The sequence below is a fragment of the Apis laboriosa genome, unplaced genomic scaffold (assembly GCF_014066325.1).
Source record: "Apis laboriosa isolate Shangri-la unplaced genomic scaffold, ASM1406632v1 scaffold23_cov150, whole genome shotgun sequence".
Taxonomy (NCBI): Eukaryota; Metazoa; Arthropoda; class Insecta; order Hymenoptera; family Apidae; genus Apis; species Apis laboriosa.
The window spans coordinates 3,900,172-3,922,815 of NW_025222452.1; the positions used below are offsets into that span (position 1 = coordinate 3,900,172).

The window sequence follows — 22,644 nt, forward strand, 5'->3', positions numbered from 1 at the left end:
TTTTTTTTTTTTTTTTTTATTATTATATTTATAGACGGAGAGACCTAACCCATTTAAAAAAAAAGAAAAAGGTACGATCGATACATCGTGGAGGAGGCAGGTAAAGATAGAGATAAGCAGAAATTGCAACACAATTTCGAGAGGAGAGGGAAATGCGGAGAGTTTAAAAAAAAAAAAAAAAAAAAATACACGAACGAACGATAATCGACAAATGTGGAAAAAAAAAGAGATTTACTACGTTTACCTTCCGAGCGTAGAATTTTCCGATCGTTCCTGCAATTTGCAGAGGTTGGCAGGAATGGGATGGGTGTTGTTCGGGTCACCACCCTCGACCCCGCTGAGAAACATCTCGTTCTGATGGATCAGCTGTTCACCGAAGATGAAATGGGGCATCGAGCAGGTGAACGAGCTCACCGCGAACAGGATCATGCCCCAAGCGATCCACTTAGGCCGGTGACCTTGGCCCCCGTAATACGTAAGCAGGAGAGAGGAACCGATCTGCCCGATCTCCGTCGCTGACATTATAATACCGGTGGTCTTCGACTGTATCTGGAACAGCTTCTCGATCGTCGTGATCACCGAGACGAAGTACGTGTAGTACATTCCCTGAAGAACCTGTGGAAATCACGATACAGAAATCAGCGATCTCAACGATATATAAAATTTAATATCGCTACGCTTATTATTAGTCGCTATACGTTATGAATAAACTAACTAACGAAAAAATTTTGATCAACGACTCGTTATCAAAAATAGGGAAAGATAATAGAGATAATATAATCTAAAAGTTCCGTGTTTTCCAATCTTTTCTCGAGATTTGTCTCTTTTTTATTTTATCTTATAGGGAATAAGTGTTTACATATTCGCGATTCGTTCGAAAGATTGGGGAATACTCGGCAGCGACACAAGGCTGGAGATCCACTCTTCTCCCTCGAGAATTAGATTAGATCTCGATCGAAGCGAAAAGTTGATCCAAAAGCTAACCAAAACCTAACCCAAAACCAACCCAGGTGATGCAGAAGGTGACCAGGAAGGCCTGCTTCGTGGCGAAGTATTGAAGCCAGTGTGGCCTGCACGGGCCCCAGCCGCAGGACACATCGGCATCGTCGAACTCCGTGTGAAGGCTGCTCGACTTCTCGTCGGACATGATCAATTTCCCGTTTTCCGCCGCTGTTATTTCGTGCAACTTTCCATTAGGTATCGATCCATTGTTGTTGTGCTGCTTCCCGCAGATCAGCCCGTTCCCGTTCGCCATTTTCGGTGGAATTATCGTGAGCGCCTCCACGTTCCCGTTCGCAAGGATTTGCGTGTCTTCGCCCGCCATTGTATCTCGTTTATTACCGATCCGCTACCCTGTGTTCCTCTCGTCTTCTCTCTCTCTCTCTCTCTCTCTCTCCTCGCAGCTCTCTTCACTCTCAAACCGGGATTCTTCCTCGTGGGAGGATCCTCTCGACCGCTCAAACGACTTCCATTCGAACGGTCAACCTGCGAAAAAAAGGAGAGAAAAAAATTGTTCGATCAGTTCAAACGTAGCCGATGATGAATATCGTATCGAGTATCTTTGACGAAGTAGCATCCTCGCCGGCCGGATTTCGACGAGGGAATAAATTAAATAAATAACATTCTTGGTTTTTTACGCCTTGGTCGAATGATTAATTTTTTTTTCTCCAAGATTTAATACCGATGCCGATGACACGATTATACGCGATGGATTTCGAGGAATTTCGTATCGAAGGTGGCGATGAGTTTCTTCTTTTTTTTCCATCCGATTTTTATCCGTTGTTATCCGTTTTTTAAAGGTCGGTTACGCGTTTGCGTAACCATCTCTACGGCGATCGTCGAGGGAGGGGGGAGGGAAGAGAAAGAGAGAGAGAGAGAGAGAGAGAGAGAGAGAGAGAGAGAGAGAGAGAGAGAGAGACAGAGATAGACAGAGAGAAAGAGAGAGAGAGATAGCAAAGTGTCCAGGAATAAATCGTCAAACTCGCGGTCGCTATTTATCATCCGTTCGAAACGCTTTCGAGATGCACTTTGTATTTTTGAATAACTAAGTTACGTACGTCACGGTATTATTTATAACAACGGTCTCTCCGGTCGTCCGTTGTGTCTCTGCGAAATCGCGATTAGCATTGTGTTCCACGGGTAATGAAATTCCTCGCCATCTTTTTCAAATCTTACGCCAAGTTTTACGAGAAAAATATATATACATATATATATATATTTATTAAAAAAAAAAAGAAAGAAAGAAAGAAAGAAAGAAAGAAAGAAAAAATCGTCATTCCCTCGAATTGTAAATTGTAAATTTCGAGTAAAAGTGAACTTTCTATGGAACAATAGCGGAATTCCTCGATATTATTTAGAAAGCGATCGCAGGTAGATACGATTGAATTTTCAACAAGCAGAAGGACAAAGAAAAGAAGGAAACGGATAGAGATCCTTTCTCCTCGTACGGAAACGAAAGGAAACGAGAAGGTTGAAACGGCCTGTAGCCGGTGTCCTCTCACTTTCATCGGTGCCCGACTTTTCTCATTTCCCTCGCGTTCCATTGCACCGACTATCCTATCGATGCGGTTTTCACTGACAGCGAGTAGGAGTCTGCGGACTGGAACTCTGCGTCTAGCCACACACCGGGTGCCCCGAAAGTACTTGCCAACAATTTCTCCACTCTCTCTCTCTCTCTCTCTCTCTCTCTCGAGCAAAGTTCAAAATCGAGAAAAGAAAGAAAATCCTTGGACTGCTCGCGTGATCGTGATCAGGAATAATATTATTCTCGCGACGAAACGAAGAAACGAAAGAAGAGGACGATTTCGTTAACGATCGAAATGATTCAAGAGGCAAAGAAACTTCCTGTCGAATGGCCCCGCGCATGATAATAAAACTCTTTGGAATGGCGCACGAGCGGATTTTATTTCGACGTTAATTGGCCACGCGCGGTAACCGACCTCCGAAAACCCTGTCCAAGAATACGAATGTGTTTACGGTGCAGCGTCGTTTCGCCGCGCCATTGACCCGTTAATGTTTTAAACGTCGCGCGTCTGCCTTGGATAGGTATATACCTTGGTGTATCTCACACGTGTCGAGGGAACAATCTTCCGTAAATCCATTAACTCGTCCAATACCGCTCGCAACGCCGAGGGTATTTCGCGATTTCCGTCAACCAATGGACAATTCTCTGTTCCACGCGTGTTTCTAATCGAATTCAACGGTTGATTTTACGACTTCAGAGGTCTTCAACGTGTAACCTTGACGTCTAATCCCATGCAGGAAGTGGTCGAACGATAAATCACGCGTTTCTTTAAGCTCGGCGACCGCTGTTCGATGGAAATAAAAAAAAGTTTAATTATTGTCATTAACGTTTGTTTTGACGTGGACCTGTTTCCGGAACAGGTTAACGCGTTCCAGGAACGAGGCCTTCGTACGGGTTCCTCGTTGGGATTGTCTCTTTAATCTCCTTCTAAAATCCTCCGTCGTTAATTCCCCGGCCGAGATTGCCTCGATCTTTGAACCCTGTTATACGTTCCCAACGTATGGACGAGAACAATATCTAGCGAGGAATCCATTCGTGACAAATCGACATAAACTTTGATGGCTTGAGTCATTAAAATTTTAAGCAAGCATGAGGAAGAGAAATCCTTCTATCTTCTGCTATATATAAAGTAAAAATCTCGCGTTCCAAAGCGAGATTTATTTGCTTAGATTGGAAAATATAAAGGAAAATTTGAATCCCGTGCCGTGGATCGACATCAGTTTCGATTAACCGATCAAACTTTCCCTCGTTTAAGGAGGGCATCCACGACTCGGATCGGAACGAAATCGAAAGGGCGCCCTCCTTCCAATAGGGGGACCAGATGTCCTCTCACCTTCTCCGCACCCAAACCTTCTCAACGCTCGCCCCATTTCCCTTCCTAAATCCTAAATCCTAAATCATAAATCCTTTTTTTCCACGCCTCCCGAAAATTCCTCCATCCGATTCGATCGAAAACCACCGATTTTTTCCATCCTCCCCGATTCTTCGTCCAACTTTTTCTCGAGGAATCGAGACTTATGAATATTTATCCACGCGCAAGCCGTATCGTGGATAACACGAAGAGAACGTTCCATTCGGGACGTGTTATTTTAAACGAAAAACGGTTTGTTTATCAGCGGCACCGGTAGAATCGGGGATAATTTTAGGATTCTGCTATTCGCTCGCTCTCTTCGACTCTCTACCTCGTTCGAAAAGATTTATCGAGGAACGATGGAACGATCGAGGTGATGGAAAAAAAAAAAAAAAAAAAAAAGAAAAAAGATCTATGGAAACTTGTGAAACCGTTTGCGCGTAACGGCACCGTTCGATCGATAACCCGTGTCCTTTCTTCCCCTCTGGGGGAAAAGGGATAAAAAATTCCGAGGATTCCATTTCTCGCGCGGCCAATCCTCCACCAATCAATACCTCCTCTCGTACTCTCTCTCATCGTGAGATTTCGTTCAGAGGGATTTGGGTACGACTCCCGTGGAACCAGGTATGATGCAACGAGAAAAGAAATTTCCGGTAATAAATTGCCGTGGTATGTTGCCGTAGGCTTGAATGGAGGACTCAAATATCTCGTAAGAGTTGTTGCTGGGAGCCCACGTGCTTGCCTCGCCGCGACGAAAGCTTACTTATTATTTATATATTATTCGATTATCCATCTTCCAATATATATATATATATATATACACACTTTCATCGTTTGTCCATTCGACTCGTACATAGAGAGAGAGAGAGAGAGAGAGAGAGAGAGAGAGAGACTCGTCCTTAACCCTCTATAAAAACGAGCATCTGGCGATCCGACCAACTAACAAGAACGATCGTTTGCCCCCAATAAATTCGTCCCTCGATGAATTATGTAAACTCATCCTCTCTAATGATAATGATAGTAATAATAATAACAATAATAATAATAATAATAATAATAAACACGGTGTAGATTCGCAGATGCGAAACAAGTGCACGTTCCAGTGGATGTTGGAGGTCGTTGCGAGTGGACAATTGTCGCAACTTGTCCCAATTTCCCGTTGATCGGGTCAGAAAGATCGGCTCGCCTCCGGAGATGCAATACACGAACACTTGGGCGAGCAGCGAGGCTCACGTATACGTATACACGTGCACGAAAACATCGGCGTTCCTTCGTCAAGTTCCAGCAGCGTTGCGCCGCCGGAGAGACTTGGTCTAGGTCGCCTTTCACTGTCCTACTGACGTCTCGTGGTTAGTTGGTTAGTTGCTCTATTCTACTACGACTACAACTCAATGCCAGCAGCACCGTGCACACGTTGTCGTACAGAGCGACCCAAAAGAGACTACCGGCTTGGAAGGCCGAGCACGTGATCGAAAGTGGAGGCAATGGAAAAAAAGAGAAGAAAGAAAAATTCTATATTCGACTACGTCGATTATAGAGAGATAAATCAGCCACGAAAACATCGTCCCTAGATTCCATTCCATTCGATATCGTGTCCCCTTCGTAACCGCTCTTTTCCGGATCCGAAAGTGAATCGAGAAGATGAAAAGAAAATTTCTCTCCGATCACCTTTCAAATCTGAATCTTGGGGGAGGGGGGGAAAAAAAAGAAAGAAAAAATTACGTTCGCAACAAGTTGTCACGCGGTAAACGATCGTTAATCGATCGTTTTCCAGGATAAAATGGACGACGAAAGAAACGAGTTTGGAACGTTTGACGGAGAGAAAATGGAACGGAAGAAAAGGATGGATGGATGGATGAAGTGGAGAACCCCGTGGCCGTCTCGTCGGCCTTTGCGCAATGGACAATGCCGCGCGTCTTTTTGCTACCTTTTCACGCTCAATTTCCCCTTTTTGAACAGGCTTTATAAAGTCATTCCGATCGATCGTTTCGAGGATAGAACCGTTCTCCACAGCGGGAAAAATGATAATTGTCTAATGGTTGTTCGATGGATAAAGAAAAACAGAGGAATATCGCGTTATTTATCGAAACGAAGAGTTGCTCGTCGTCGGGAAGGGGAGTATCGTGAGAAGTTATGTTATTTATACGAAGGAAAGAAGAAGAAGAAGAAGAAGAAGAAAAGCGGCAAAATCTATTTTTCTATATTTCTCTTCCATCGGCCTCGTCCGGTTTCGATCACCCGTTCGTTATTATTTATTGTTCCGGAAAAGTAGCTCAAATTATTCTTCGATCGTTCTCCATACGTCGCTCCATATACACGAACGTGAACGTAAACCAGATTCAAGATCAGGTTCAACAAGTTTGCTGGGAACATCAAAGTAGAATATAAATCTCGCTGCTTTCCACTTACTTTCTTGAGGGCAATTGCAAAGATTTGCGACACGCGTTTGCGAGCTGCCGATCGAAAGTGAATCGGCCGATAAGTGGGAAACTGCTTTCGTCGGCGAGGCCTCGTTTAATCTTCCACGCTCAAATTACACTTTTACACGAGCGTACGCCAGCTCGTGGAAAATTCAAATCGTCGTATCGTGTTCGTTTTCTCGACGAACGACAACGATCGAGGAAAAAGACGTCGAGTCGAATTCGGATCGGAGAGAGATACGAAGAGAATTGAAATGTTAATGTCTTCTGGTTCTGGAGAAGGAAGGAGTGAAAAAAAAGAAAGAAAGAAAGAAAGAAATGATTGGAAGAAAGAACGAACGAACAATTAAACCGACAGACTCGTTTCTCTTTGCGAAACGAAAGTGGAAGTGGCAGCGCGCCGATTTTCCTTTCTGAAAAGGCATCGTGATTCTAGATCCCATCCGAAATAATGGTGGATCGGCCGTGGTAATCGAGAGTGGATGAAAGTGGTTGCAACAATCGTTTCGAACAGTTGTCTCCGTTAAATCACAGTTGTCGTGGCAAAATCGAAAGCAGCGAAAGTAATTCCCGGTGGCTCGTAACAATAGGAGGGGAATCCCGATCCCGATCTCGTTCTGGAAAGCGATAAACGCAGCGGCAAAAATAGAGATCGAGAGCGAGACAGAGAACCAATTTTCTAAGAAAGTGAAAATCTCTTTGTTTCTTTGTCTCTTTCTCTTCCAATTTGCCAATTTATCAACTTGCAAATCAACGATAAATCGTAATATCGTACAAAAGAGAGAGAAAGAGAGAGACGATTATTGTTCCAGTTTCTTGCGAGTCACGAGATTGAATTCACATCGAATTTCGATTATTGAGCTCGATTATCGTTAATGGACTCGGCGAGAGCGAGAGGGATGGTTAACTCGTGCCATTAATTAAGATCGAAATGGAATCGGGTACGCGTGCAAAAAAACGAAGCCTAAATCGAAAGCTCAATTTCCACGGGTTTTATACGAGTCGAGCGTTGGATAACGAGAATTTAATGAAAAAAAAAAAAAAAAAAAAAAAAGAGGCAAGGCGAAATGAATCGAACGAAAATAAGAGTGAAAGATGAGCTCGTTCGATATCTCGTTCGTACGAGAAAAGAAAGCAAGAGTTTAATGGAAACTAGAACATGAAAATCGTGTCATTAGAGCGGCGCGAAGACGAAACGAAGAACCGGTGCAACCAAAATCAAAACTCGTCCCTTTCTCGTCTCTCTCTCTCTCTCTCTCTCTTTCTCTATCCTTTTTTCTCTCCCCCGTCGATTTCCTTCGCTCCGATCAGCGCGCGTAATTCGACGCATGCATGATAAATGCCGCTTCCGAGCTGCCCCGTCCTATATTTTTTTCGCTGGAACCATCGATCAGCGTGCACCACACCTCGAGAGATACCGGTTACAAACGCGCGCATTATATTTCGATCGTCGATCCACGAAAATTTATACTATCTCGCGCTGCCATTAATAGCCAAGTCCGAACCGATACGGCTCGTAATGATAGATAAACGTCCCTATATTAATAACAGTCGGTATTCGGTCCGGCAATAAACTTGCACGGAAATTACGGGTAATAAAGGCTCCAACGTTCATTTTTCTTTTTTCTTTTTTTTTTTTTTTTTTTTTTACGCGGCCTTTTATACCCGGCCTTACACCCCTCTCGGATCTCGTTAATATTTGTAACAACGAGCCCGAGGATACAACCCTTCGCGTGCACAATTGCAGAGAAAAAAAATTCAAATTCCAATTCCAATTCCGGATCAGGTATTTAATATCGTAGCATCGCAGCAAAATTCCGTGTATACACGATTCCGTATATTTCCTATTCCTTTCTCTTTGCATTTTTCGAAAGAAAGCTTGACAACCTCTTCCGCCTGTCTTTCTCTTCCCCGATTATTATTCGTAGCAACGGAGCATGGATGCGCGAAAAAAAAAAAAAAAAAAGAAAAAAGAAGGGAGAGGAAACAAGCCATTTATTAATTTACTGGATAAAATTACTGGAAACAACTTCGTTTTAAATTAATCAACCGACAAAAATCCAACTCGCTGAAATCAAAGGCCCAATTACAACCCGTGATAAACATCGTTCCTGAAATGACACCAGGCTCAATTAACCGGTTAATTGCCGCAACGAGACGCAATCCAATCTTTATAAACCGCCTACCGTAAAACCACGCCTATCCCAAACCCCGAAACAACTCGAACGACGGATTCGATCCCGCAATATAAAATCCGACGTTCCCTTTGGAAAGTTGGCAAGTCGCGAAAAAACATTGGCGCAAGGACGATCTCCGCTCCGTTCCAACGTTATTCCGAATACTCGACAACTTTTACGAGCGCGAAGGCCATCCGACACGGTGTCGCATCCGCGCGCCACTTCGGATTGGCTACCGCCGTTCATCGTCGACCACGTATTAGACCAGATCTCGAATTTCGAAATTACAATATTAAATTCAGATTCAGAGGCGTTGAACAAAGATTATTTTCTTTAATTTTCAGAGAATTTTTCAAAAGGTCGTTTGAAGAAAATTGAAAATACAAAGAGAAGAGGAAACGCATCGGTGGATGGATGGAAGAGGAGAATAGCGGAGATGGAATATTCTGAAACGAGCAGAGCGGTGATGGATAGTAGCGTGGAGCATTACGGTGGACACAGCGCGATGCAATAATAATAGATTATATTCACGACCGCGGTTGCCCCTCGCCGCAAATTACCAACAATCATGCGCCGCTATCGGTGGCATCTTTTTTGGTCAAATAACACGCCAACTCGCGCTTGCATCCAGACCGCATCAAGGCCGCCCGATGCACGCATCCGTCGCGTCCAAGCCTCGTGTCAATGTTAAACGAAAGGAAAATTTCTAATCGGCGGAGACCATCTCTTCCTCGTCCTCTGGTAATTTTCACATTCCGTGCTCGTCGAACGGAAACGTACGTATCGCGAAGATTAAAAATACCCCTTTTTTTAAAAAAAAAAATCAATAGAATTAGAAGTCGTTCAAAAATTGACCATGTCGACGATCGACGAACTCGAAGAGAGCGAAAACAAATCCGACGAATCGAAGAATAGGGAAAAATATTCAAGGCCTGGCATTGATATATATAATTTCATCGATCAGGAGATGTAGAGATTAAGGACGTTAATTAATACTCGATGAGAGGGAGAGCGAGCGAGAATAAGAGGAGATAAAAGATCGACCGACCCCCGCTTCTGGCGTGTTCGCAACTCGCGTGGCCGGCCACGTGCGTCCAACTTGGCTGTTCTTCGACACCCAAACGCGACAAACGCGAGGGGATTGCACGTGGAGCGTTAAGCGATACGAATCGATTCGAAACTTTCACGCTTCGGTCGAGCCGTGTATGGATTCGATCCCATCATCGACCGATGTGATTTATAATTACTCGTATTTCGAGTTTATACGGTTTTATCGCCGATAGCGTTGAAAGCCTTGGCAACCGTGATCGTCCTTTTTTCCTTTTCCTTTCTTCTTCTTCTTCTTTTTTTTTTTTTTTTTTTTTTCCTACAGTAGTTTCAAGTTTGTTCGAAGAATTTCAAGCTTTTAATTAATAGCCAGAGATAATTTATGGCACGCGTGTAATTCCATAATTAATTTTGCGACGGGGAGAAATTTTTCGCGCACGGTTTCTATTCCGCCCTTCGTACCCTTCCCACGACCGGTCGGACACCGAGCGCTCGCTATATATCGTGAACACATTCTAGCCGGCGGATTATGCGAGTCAGGTGAACACGGTGCACAGGTGTGCCGGCGTCCGGAGAGATGGGATCGAAACGAGTGATTAGATCGATCAACAATGGCCGCCTGATAACGCGATAATGAATAATTCGTCGACGACATCCTTACGCGACTGTACGATCACATCTTATTCTGATTTCTCTCTAATCCCCCGAGAAAAATGAGTTGGGACGAACAAATCGATCCACGGTTCGGTTCAAAATTAAGTCGAACATATACCGCGATCGCGTATTAATTTTCGTTAAGGAAGACTTTCATCAAGGACCCGATCGAAAAACGAGGCGAACCAAAGTTAATAAATACCGAAAAAATGTTGGATAGAAGAATTCGAATGGGTTAAACGTGAACGCGGCTTGATCCCATCTCTAGCCGGCCCTCACAGCGCACCGATGCACCCGTGCAGCTGTTTGCCCGCTCGCAAAGTTTTATGCACGTATTTATTTCAAGCGTTCAGCATCTATGTAAGCAGCCGGCGCGAGGGGCCTACCGGCGGTACCCTTAATGAATTCGCGGAAATCTCATTCCCCGCGAATTCTTCGGTGCGCGCGCATAAGGCCGTATGCGAAATGAATCGTTCGTAGCCTCGTTAACAACCGTCCAGAAATATTCTTGGAATCCGTGGAAAAGTGGATGGCGATGCTGGCCTTCCTCGAGACAGAGAAAGAGAGAGAGAGAGATTTATTGGGAAAATTAAAAAAAAAAGTCGAAAGGGTTTTTCTCGATCTCGATGGAGCAGTTGGTCGAAATATCTAATCGAAGACATTACTCTCTCTCTCTCTCTCTCTCTCTCTCTCTCTATTTTAAAATCGCGTGAAATTTGAAGAGAGGTAGAGATTCGTCGAGAAAGCGAATTTGTCGCTTATTCTTCGCGCGAATCGTTTTCAGAACGGACGAAAATAGATTTTGATTTAAATGTGCGAGAACGAGAGTGGCAAGTAGAGCTGTCGCTAATAAATCAGCCGTCAGCTGTCTCCCGCGACCGAGGAAGAAGAGCCCACCTGCGACCCGATTTCATCGACGATCCTGCCGATGATGAAACTTTGCTCGAACGCGCTCCACGTCGACGAGAAAACTTCGCTACGTGGGAAAATCAGAGACTCGATTTCGACGAGTTTCGAGGGAGCGCGATATACGAAACGAAATATATCTTCCGTTAATAATATCCACCAACGATCCACTTTTCTTCAAGATCGAGGATCTTCGACTTGCCCGTCCGATAAGATCGAAATACCTAAGACGAGTAGCTTCCACGATCGATCATCCACCGACGACAATGGAGCGCGCGAAATTCACGGATGGAGCGTGGCGGGGAGAGCGAAAGAAAGTGAAAAAGCCGAGGCAGCAGCTATGCTGCACGGGTGAAAGAGAAAAAGAGAGGCGAGACTGGCCGGATGACCTCGGTCGCCGAGTTGCAGTTGCAGTGCGACAGGTTCGCAGCTGCGGCCTGTCCCAGATGTCGAGGCTGACGTTGGCGTAGGTGTGAGAGATCTCTCCCTCTCTCTCTCTTTCCTTTCTTCTCCGCGTTGAATACGCGGAGGGCCGATCCGTGTCACGGCGGCTTTCAGCCAGTTTAAAAGTAAAAGTAATTGATAGATCATCCTTTTGCGTATCCATCCCTCTCTTCCAAAGGAGTGGAGGGATTGTTGGAAACATTTCAGGACGGATCAAGGATTGCTCAAGCGTGTTATCGCGGGACGCACACACATATATACACGTTCGATTTCTTTTCAAACCTTCTTTTTATTTTGCTGCTAATCAGAGACGCTTGAAACGTTTATTAATATAATTAAAATTCACGATTATTTCAAAAAGTGTTTCAAAAGAACAATCGTACGCGATATATTTATTAGAGAGCGAACGAAAGTAGGTTCGCAAGATGGACTGGACGTTACTTACTTATTTACCTTGCTAAGAAGGTAGAAGATGAAAAATAAAATTAAGGGGGCGAGTGGCAACATCTTGTTTACAAGGATCGGGATGAAAAGAGGAGTCGAGATGCGGCAAACTTTTAGACGCAGCAGGTGCGCATCTGCGACCTACTCTCTAAATCGATGGTAAGCATCGGTGACGTAGCCGTAAAACTGCATCGGATCGTTACCACGTGACGCGACTGTGCGCATAAATCGCACGAATACTTTCGAATAATTTTTTCAACGCGATACGATTCTCGCACCAACATATATCGGGTGTATCCCACGTTGTACGTATATACGCGTGCAATAGTAGCGCGTCATAGTTTTAATATATAAATATAGTCGGATATAGTGGAGTTTATTAACAGTACAAAGATGAGGGAGAGATCGTTGCGGTCGGTTTTGAAACTCGAACCTCTCAATTGAGCCGTCACACGAGCGACGTCTTCCACACCTAATTCCAGTATCGAAACGACTGCCACCTAGATTATTAATTGGAAAATAGCTCCAAGTGTCTTTCTACGAGCTATTCGGCCAATTTCGTCCGGTCCCTCAATAGTGGTTTGTAAGTTGAAAGCGAGGCAATGGACAACTTCTGTATTCAAACTTCGCGTCGCCTTACGGACGACGCTCACCTCGAGCGTCGAACGACTCAGCGAAGAGTTTGGCTCGAAAAAGAAAAAAAGAGAGAAAACGCTTCTTCGACCAATTATCTCCACTCGTGGAGATAATTTATATCGAAACTCGATAACAACACCTGGTACAACTGACACACGGTATAAATAAATCCGGGGGGCAGAAATAATTAAGAGAAAAAAAAAAAAATAAAAGGAAAAAGAGGTCAACGACGAACCCAAAGGAGGGTTGAGAGAGGGGTAGAAGAGAAAGGGGAGACGAGCGAGAGACGCGGAATCTCCGAGAGGATCTCGAAGCTACTGCTCTAGCGGAGAGCGCGGCATGTACGCAGCTGCGGAATGTCCCATATTCCCATGGTGAACTCGGACGCTCGATAATCGAGATATCGAGGAGCACGTAGGTAGGTAGGTAGGTAGGTAGGTAGATAGGTAGGTAGGTAGATAGGTAGGTAGGTAGGTAGGTAGGTAGGTAGGTAGGTAGGTGCAAGCCTGGAGCGCGAACGACACGGTCCCGGCTTCCACGCGGTTGCATCATACACTCGCATTACACACACTTTGCTTGATGAAACAAATTGGTATGACCTGGTCTAGCCTGGCTGCCGCTTCTCTCATCGACACCCTCCGGCTACCATTCCTCCCTTCCACTCCTCTCCACCCGTCCCCGTTCTTTCTTCTCCGTTTCATTGAAGGAAGTCGTTTAAAAGAGAGGCCGAGCGATTCTTCGGCCCGAGGCCAATTTCCGTGTAGCAACCGTCACGCCAGTTTCCTCTATGCCTCTTCTATTTCGCCCCTCCCACCCAATTTCAATTGATTCCGATTACGCCGTGACGTGTCGTGGTACGCGTAAGTGGAATCTTTCGCTACGAGATCGTGCTCCTAATCCACCACTCCTCCTCCTCTCGTTTCTCGTTTCGCTCGAAACCCTACTAATTGCCCGCCTACACACCTACGAGCGTCGCGCGCCTGTATCCGTTTTTCCCGCTTCAAAAACCCCTTGTACCCGAATCTTTACCCACTCCATCCACTGGATTGCTCATTGTCGTTCGCCGATTCCCTACTCTCCCCTCTTCCTCCTTACCGGAGGAGACGTTCGAATCAATTCCCTCGTGACCTGGTCAAAGTGGAGGAAAAAGGAGAAACTGGAGCAAGCAGTTCTCTGAGAGAACGGTTCGTTTTCTGAGCGAAGGGAGGCTCTCTCTCTCTCTCTCTCTTTTTCCGCTGGATTCGTCCAACGGATTCGGGCGAAAATCACGGAGAGTAGGTGGAGGAAGAGAGAGAGAGAGGAGGGCTGATCCGGAAAAAGGAAGGAAGAACGGACGTCAGAGCTCGAGGATCTGAGGCAAAGTGGGAGAGGAAGTGGATGGAAGAAGCGGGCGCGGGAAAAAAGGGTTCGGCGTGCATAGTTGAAAGATAGTAGAGCGCGGCAGCACGTTGCACCGACGGGTAGCAGCAATGCATGTGCATCGGTTGGCTTGGTACGCGCATGCACGTAGACAGAGACCGAAGGCTCTGCGGCACCGTCATTGAGACCTGACCTACTTCGAGACACACGGTTCGCCGACATCGCGCTTCGCCCGAGTAAAAGCACCGAGCGAAGCACACTCCTCGCTCTCTGTGCTCGAGCGTGGGCGGTCCATCTCTCCCTCTCTCTTTTTTCCGCCACTTTGCCCCATCTGTCTCGTTTTTTTTTTCTTTCTTCCCCTCCGTTCCACCTCTCTTTCGTCCACTCGTTTCTCGTATTCTTATTTTCCTCTGGATTCATCGTCGTCGTTCCTCTTCTTTCGTTCCTCTTCCAACGCCTTCCAACCCCTTCGTCGTCCGCGTCTCGTCCTTCCTCTCATTCGTTCATATAACACGGTCCCTCGTCCGTCTCTTTCCTTTCGTTTCGCACGCTCCTCTCTCCCGCTTTTTCCACCACCCTCTTCGATCGAGTCATCTCCGATATTATTCACCCGTTTTCGGATAGCAACCCCTGCCGCTGTATCGAGAGATTTCGAGTGCATTGGCCTAGATACTCCGCACCGTTTCATACGAATTTCTCGGCCAGATTTTTTTCTCCCTGATTTCGAAATTCACCGCGGAAAAGGAAAAGCTCGATAAAGACTTTCTTTTCTCCTCGAGTCGAACGATCTGCTGAATCCCGATCGAGGAAAATTACTTCAACCCTTTCCCCCATTTTCGAAAATCGAGAAGGAAATAATTTTCCAAGATCCCCAAAAGAAAAAGAAATATATATTACATATATTATATACGAAAAATCTCTTCGACGATGTTTCGAAAAAATGATGGGAAATGGTGGTAGCGAAAATTCTTTGCCTCGTTCAAGGCAACCGTTCGGGATGAACGGTTCAATTAACACCGTTAGACAGGAAAAGATATATATATATATATAGAAAGAAAGAGAGAGAGAGAGAGAGAGAGAGAGACGTACGAGTACAGCTCGTAATTGCTGAATTATCGATGATCATTAAGCCGCGTTTACGATCGTGTGCCTCCATCTTTATGTTCGCGCGGACGGACCCCATAAAGATTTTCGACGCATAAACTCTTATCGGTGCACGTGCAGAAGCGAAGAAATGTCCGGGAGGGGAAGAGAAGAAGAGAGGGGGAGAGAGAGAGAGAGAGAGAGGCAGGGAATAAAAAGGAGGTGGGATGTTCCGTTTCGACGATCGATTCGATTCCTTTCAGGGGCGAACCAGGTTCAAGTTCTCGGTTCGAGTTACGCGGTACGCGGAAACGTCGAGCTATTCACTGCTCGGCTAAGATATTGGCTTGTCCGAGACGTTGTTCTTTGCGTTTCGAGGTAAATATAAGCAAGCCGTGCCCGGAAGAAAGATCAAACTCCCGATAATACGTAATTATTAGAATCGATCTGCCAAACCGTATCCTCCTAATATTTTTACGCTTTTAAGTCATTTTTTAAGTCATCTGAATGAGTTACATCTCAGTGATTTAATTAAAAAAAAAAAGAAAAGAAAAGAAAAGAAAAGAAAAGAAAAGAAAAGAAAAGAAAAGAAAAGAAAAACCTGTTGAAATATATATATATATATGTAGAGTAGGTAATTAAAGAACGATTTCGACGATATCTATGTAGAGATCGGATTTAACCTAATTTATCGCGTGAAATCGCGACAGTCTCTCGAGTCTCTCGAGTTGTAAAGTAAATTTCGGCCGCTCCCTGCGCATTTGGACGGGCGAATATAATCGAGAACCCGTCCCCGACGAGGATCGTTGCGCAAATCATGAACGAAAGAGAACCCGTTATCGCCGGAGCAGAAACGGAAAAGAAAGAAACGGACCGCCCCGGGCGGAAGAATATTCGGCCGATTATCTTAACGGCCTCTACCAGCATACTTTTAGGATCCTTTCACCGATATTTAAACATTGTCGCTTCACGGTTTAAAAGTAAAAAGAGAAATCGAGAGGGAAAGCAGCGGGGCTTGAACGCGAGCGATCAATTTGCATTAACGGAAGAATTCGCCTCCCGAAATTCGGCGTTGCCCAACTTTCTCGTTGTGTTCCGGCTATCTCTCGCGCCAACGATGACGAGAAAACGGCTTGCGTCTTCCCTGTCATCGCGAAGGATTCGCGAGAAACCTTCCACCTTTGACTCAGTCCTCGCTTAAGTCGTCTTTCGATCGCTTCCAGCGCTTAAAGCTCCGTTCGAGATCCGTTCGAGGATTCGATGAAAGCCTGTGCCACGTAGAATATTACGGAGAATCCACGTAGAACTCGTTGAACAAACTTCCCTCCGGAAACGGATAATCCAATCCTTCTACAAATTCACCTTGAAACGGTTATCCACCCGCCCTGCGTCCGGATAAGCGGACATGTTCGACCATCTCGCGTGTGCAAACTCGAGATCGAGCGGAACCGAGCTTATTCCCCCCGATTAGGAAAATAAGTCACGAACTTTGAAGACTTTGAAGAATAAAAAGCTGACAGCTTCTCACTAGTATAAAAGTATAAATGAAACTTTTATCAAATTGCCACGATTGATATAATTAAAATCGAGATTCCTAAGTTTAAAGGAAAAAAAAATATATAGAGTAATTCAACTCCTTAAATTGAAAAATTCTTTCTCTCCAAAGATCGTCTATCCGTCGACTAACTTTTTTACACGTTCGATTCTACTTTCGGCGAGGTTCGAAAATTCGCCCCGCGAAAATAAGGCGAATCGACTCGCGTTCCTAAAATTCGCATCTTTCGATTTGTTCGCCGCCCAACCCCTCCTCCCCCAGTTTCTCCCAACCAGATTCTTCCATCGAATCGATTCTTCCATCGGAGTCGATGGAATCGTGGTTGAACGGAGGTGGAAGGAGGAGGAGGTGCACAGCGACGTTCTCGCGCGACGAGGAAGAATGGACGCGTGTGCGTCTATTTGGGCCGAGTGGGCTCGATCGACTCGGCTCGAACGCGAAGAGAGGGAGAGGTTGCAACCCCTCGTCAACTGGGTCAATCCGTGACATCGCGACATCGCGTGTGTGTCGACGCACGTGCAAAACATCTCGAAACGGGGCACGCATGTGCAACGGAGTTGCAACTTCGCCCCGGTGGACTTTCAACCGGTGGACGATCAATGACGCGTGTGAAAATATTCCGCTGCCACTTTTTCCAACAACGTTGCTCCCGCCCAACTTTTCCGTCCGCGTGATCGACAACGCGATCGCGATTCGATCGGGCAAAAGACACTTTCGTTTCTTCCCACGACGATTAATCACGATTTTTCTCAACCGGTTTCGAGTTTCTGTTTCTTTTTTTTTTTTTTTTTCGATTGGAAAAAGTGGAAAAAAATTGGTGGGAAGGATAAGATACGATACGTGTATGGAGCGTTTACAAATTGAAGATCGTACAAAGATTTGCAAAGATCCTCTCCTTCCATTTTTTGGCATCCTTTAAACATTCGTAAACTCCCTCGAGAGATTTCTCTCGAGTTTTTATATACGACTTAACTGGAATCCCGGTTTCGAATCGTTTATCGATAAAAGAATTGGCACAGTTCCCATCGCGAACTATGGAAATTGAAGCCGTACGTACGAACGGGGCAGCCGGTGGTAAAGTCGACGCGAAACGAAAAATGATATCTCTTATACTTCGATACGCGCCACCGTATGTACACACGGATACAAATTTTCCTCTTGAAAAACGCACTAAATGTGTACTTTCACATTTTTCGCAAAGAAGAAGAAGAAGAAGGCGAATGTCCAAGAGTGTTCTAAAAAATAGAAAGCGTGTGTGGTTTTTTTTTTTTTCTTTTTACCTCTTCCCGAAATCCGCGTTCGCGTAACAGCAACACCGTCCCAAGTAGTATACCACAGACTGCGTGTAGAGTAGAGAAGACCGGAGACCGTGAAGCAGAAGAAGTTCCACTCGATATTCCGCGGCGTGCTCGCGCATTCCCGAATCGAACGTGTGTCGACGGTGCCCCGCGCGCGTGGTCCTCGAAAGATGGAAAAAGAGGAGAGAGAGGAGAGACGAGGAAGAGAGAGAGAGAGAGAGAGAGGAACGAGGGGGGAACGAAGCGAGTGAAAGTGCGAGCTGTCTCGAATTCGCGATTAGAGGGGCCGGCGTGGAGGAGCGGTCGAGGACCAGGGGGACCACGACTCGCGCGCCGCGACAGGGCCCCAAAAAAGGCGAATCACCTCTCGTCGAAAGTTGCTCTTCCGAGCGGATCGCGCGTTGCGGGTCGCGACAAGAGGTGGAGGAGGGTATCGCGTACGAAATAAGAGGCGGGCCGCAAATGTTTGCGAAATGACGTCAAAAAACACGCCAGGCCCGCCGATTACTACTCGCGCCGCGGTCGCTGAACGCTCGCCGACAAAAAGGGGTGATCGTACCGGGCGAAAAAAGGAGAAAAAAAGGAAAAAAATATTCGACCGGTTGCCGCGTTATGGAAAAAGTGTGTTTTTCAACCAACACTTCGGAGGAGCTCTTCGTATCGTATCCAAGGATTCTGGATGTTAATCTCGTTAGAAATATTTGTCGTTAAGTAAGGCTCGTTGTAAAAATATTGGGGAAATTTGGAGGCTCGACTCGTAGGAAGATGAATGGACTCCTAGGAAGAATTTCTTAGAATTATTTCTGGAATTCGGAGAGATTCCTTTCTTTTTTTTTTTTTTTTTCTTGGAGCAGATCGCTCATTCTTCGACGATGAAATAAAAGAATTTCCGACCAAGTGGGTCGGTCGAGTCGAAAGAAGTATCGAAGATGATCCTTTTCTAATTAGTTCGAATCAATAGATCGAACGATGGATGAGAAGATGTTCGAAGAAAAATTTATATAAGTTTCTAACGTAAACGTTATTCGAGTAAAAAAAAAAAAAAATAATTCCAAGTAAAAAGAGACTGGAAAAGAAGATAAAAACTTGCATTGGAAGACGATCGGATAAAAGCGTTGGACGCGGTCGGAAATAATACACGTGGGTAGGGGAGGGGAGGAAGAGAAAGGAGGAATATACCTGAAAGATATTCACGTTTTACCTGGCTGCGCGACGCACACGAATGCATTTCCACCCCCTATTCATTCGCGCGACGGTGGTGGCTGCTGTGACCCACTTCCGTCTCCGGGAATAAACCACCACCCACGCACACGGGATCCTCTTCGAGTTTTATTCAAAGCGCGAAGACCATTGACTTGTCGCGTACTCTCTTCCAACGGAGAATATTATTGGAGGATATTATTATTTTTCGCAACCTCCGCGACGAGAGGAGGAGATTTGATCTCGACGAATTGAGACGCGTCGAGAAGTGAAATGAAAAGTGGATTCAACGATTCGATTTTTCGAAAAGAGAAGAGTAGAAAAAGAAAAAGAAAAAGAAAGAAAGATATGCAAGATATCGTGCACGGAATGGGAATGGAATAACCAGGCCCGATTCGAAAAGTGCTATCGATAAACATTCCAAGCAGTTTAAGGGAGATATCGTGGATTCCATTGCGCATAGCGCGAATGTAGGAAGAAAGCGAACGTCGAAAAGCACGGTAAAAGCAGAAAGTGGAACAGCGGTCGGATTGAAAGCGTCGTTCGGAAACTAACAGACGTTTATGAGACACTGGAATCCGGGGAACGACCGGTATCTCGTCGACGAGGCACGATATCGCGAACCGCCCACGCGGCAACGATGCGATCTTAAGCAAATCGATAGGGAAAAACTATCTCGATCGATAAACGTTGGAAATATCATTGGTGTTATTGAACCCTTTGGATTTCTATTTATCGAGTATCTCGATTAATTCGCGTTCACCGCAACGAAAAATCGTAACGAACGTACATCTCGTTCGAGATCAGATTTTTTCTTTTTTTTCTCACTTACGCAAAGGTGAAAATACTCGTATTTTTTTGGGAGAAAGAATCACTCGATTTCGAAAAGCGACGACGAAGTTATCGAAGCAAGCGTGGAACGTCGATCCGAATCGGGTGAGTTTGCCGGATGCCCGAACCTGTCTCCTCGACCAGCACGCACGGCGCTTCATCGAGGCTCCGTCACGCGTGGAAGTCGTTTACCCCTCGGAGTTATTTGGCCCCTTCGTAGCGAGCAACGCTCCGGCCAACGAACACGCTCCAACCGGACGACGACGAAGAGTGACACAACTCGGGGACGAGAAACCGGCAGCAGCATCGGAGCGAAAGAGAAATCGACTGTTTATTGCCAGGCAGACGAGCCGTCCGGGAGAGGAAGTCGTGTGGGGAGGATAGAAATTTGTCGGTGAACGATAAGAATATCGTTCCCCTCGTTAGGGTGCCATGCTCCTCCTTTCTTCCAATTTCTCTTATCCGAATTTCCTTAATTGCGCCGACATTCTATCGTTAAAAGTTCTCTCTCTCTCTCTTTATTTTCTTTTTTAAACGTATCGATCCACGATCCAATCTAAATGGGAAAATGGAAATAACAGTGATTCTGGAACAGAAAAAGGAACGGCATATTTCGGGAATGACGGTCAGCTGATGATGTTTAACGTACGCGTTACCCGTACGTACGTACGCGAGGATTGGTTGGAAAAGAAAGGGGGGTAAATCGAAGAAAGGAAATAGCGGTGGAGGAAGGAAGAGAAAGAGAGGACGAGAAAGAAAAACGAGCCATAAAAAAGCGGGCGGCGGGGGGACGAGGACAGAAAATCCGGAGGAACGACGCGGAGATGCGACACACGTGCCGGGGACACGCGTGCGTGTGTAGCTGGTGCGACCGAGGCGAGTATACGGTGGGAGAGAGACGGGACGGAGCGAACGAGGCGCGAAGAGCGAGACAGGAACAGGAACAAAGTGGAGGGGAAAACGAACGATGAGCCACGCTCGAACAAGGACGGAGAGAAACTGAATTGAAGATAAGAAAAAGAAAAAAGAACGCGCGGATGACCGAGAGAAAAAGTGGATGAAAAAAAGAGGGAAAACAATGGGAGGGAGGGAGAGAAGAAAACGGGCACGGGAACGAAGAACGCTATTGTGAAGGAAAAATAATGGCGAACCGAGGTGGAAAAGAAAAAAAAGAAAAGAGAGAAAAATCGGTGAGTGTGGGAGGTGGAAAATGAAATCGAGAAAGAGAGAGAGAGAGAGAGAGAGAGAGAGAGAGAGAGAAGGAGAAGAGGAAAAAGAGACATACAGTTTCTCTTTCTTCGACATTGTACGTGCAAGAGCACACAGGCGCACGATTTTACACGCGTCTACTCTCCCCTCCTTCGCCCGTTTCACGAGGGTCCCCCTTTCGGCTGCCGAAAACGACGTCGAGGAGACCTTCGTATGGCAACTCGCCCGCCGTCGCCGACGCCGGGACGTATTCCGCATACGTAAACCCGTGTGTCTTTACTCTCGTACCACGACAAATCCGCTCTTGCGTCTCACGAAATTTCGAGGAATCCTCCATTTCCCCTTGCTCGAGCCAACGAAAAATCGAGAGGTGTGGTTGGTTATAACTCCCCTGGAACCATTGGAAACCAATTCGATTTACGACTCGACGATTGTTGCGTACGACGCTCGTCCAATTTTCCGAATCACCTCTCGGAGCGCAGAGGAATAGGTATAGATGACATCGGTCTGGAAAATGTTTTATCGTTCGAGTCGAAAACGAGGATATTTTCAATCGTTTTGGAAAAATTTAAGCCGCGATGCAACTGTTTTCCAATCCCAAAAGGGTGTGTGTATTTTCAGCGCGAAGGTTCGTTCTATTAGAACGACAACTTTATTCGTTCAACTTTTGCGCGGTTCTCCTCCGCTTCGAGAAGCGGAACTTTTTTTTTTTTTAACTGCGTGGGACGGAATCACGTGGGAATTCTTTCACGACTTGCGTGTTTTGCACGGTGAAATTTGTGTGTGGGCTTTTTTTCTCTCTCTCTTTTTCTTCTTCTTTTTTTTTTTTTTTTTCCTTTTCTTTTCTTTTCTGCGGAATCCTCCGCATCGAAAAATCTAAAGAGCTTCGATGCTCCTACACCCACGTTTCACTTTTCACGCGAATTTCAAGAGTGCAACTTTCGCGTCGTTATATTAATGATTTTTCAACAGGCCTAAAAAAAGTAGGCCAATTTCTCGTCCTAGGTACATTATATTCTCTCTCGGGCTCGCGTTGTACGTCGCTCCTTTTCCAAACTACGCTTTTGATGGACATGATGAATGTGCAACGTTGTACGTAAATAAATGACCTAGCGCCGTTGGAAGGAGAAAAACTTTCGGCACGTAAAAATATCGCGAGAAAGAAACGCAGGCCCGGGCTTGAATCGCTTTTCTCAGAAAACTTGAGAAACATCGACTCGACTCGAGAATTTTCCGCCAATCCCTTCCTAAACGCTCGAAATAGCTGCGAAATATCGGCCGGAACGGAATTGAAAAAAAGAGAGGGAAAAACGTCAAAGATATCGGCCAAAGATACTGACGCGTCATTTCTTCTTCGCTCCGTCCGATTGTACGATGCAGATAAATAAATAATTTATAGAGAGATCGCCGCGTCATTAGAGAGATATCGATATTTCTCCGCTCTATTTTAACCATCTCTCTCTCTCTCTCTGGAGACAATTTGACAAGCGTTCGAAAAGCGCAGGA

At 45.5% G+C, this 22,644-nt stretch overlaps 1 protein-coding gene across 5 annotated transcripts in view; it reads right to left on the bottom strand.

The window, feature by feature from the left end:
• LOC122713366 (solute carrier organic anion transporter family member 74D) overlaps positions 1 to 22,644 on the bottom strand; it is a 78,444-nt gene that overhangs the window by 10,569 nt on the left and 45,231 nt on the right. For 3 of the 5 annotated variants that reach the window (XM_043933738.1, XM_043933740.1, XM_043933737.1), the window contains 2 exons: positions 1,007 to 1,485; positions 245 to 615 (listed from right to left, as the gene is read on the bottom strand). In XM_043933738.1, the coding sequence (XP_043789673.1) occupies positions 245 to 615; positions 1,007 to 1,324 (689 nt within the window). In that variant the 5' untranslated portion in view covers positions 1,325 to 1,485. Of the gene's footprint in view, positions 1 to 244; positions 616 to 1,006; positions 1,486 to 2,501; positions 2,639 to 22,644 lie in introns of those variants that run through there. The other 2 variants (XM_043933739.1, XM_043933741.1) reach the window with 2 other exon arrangements.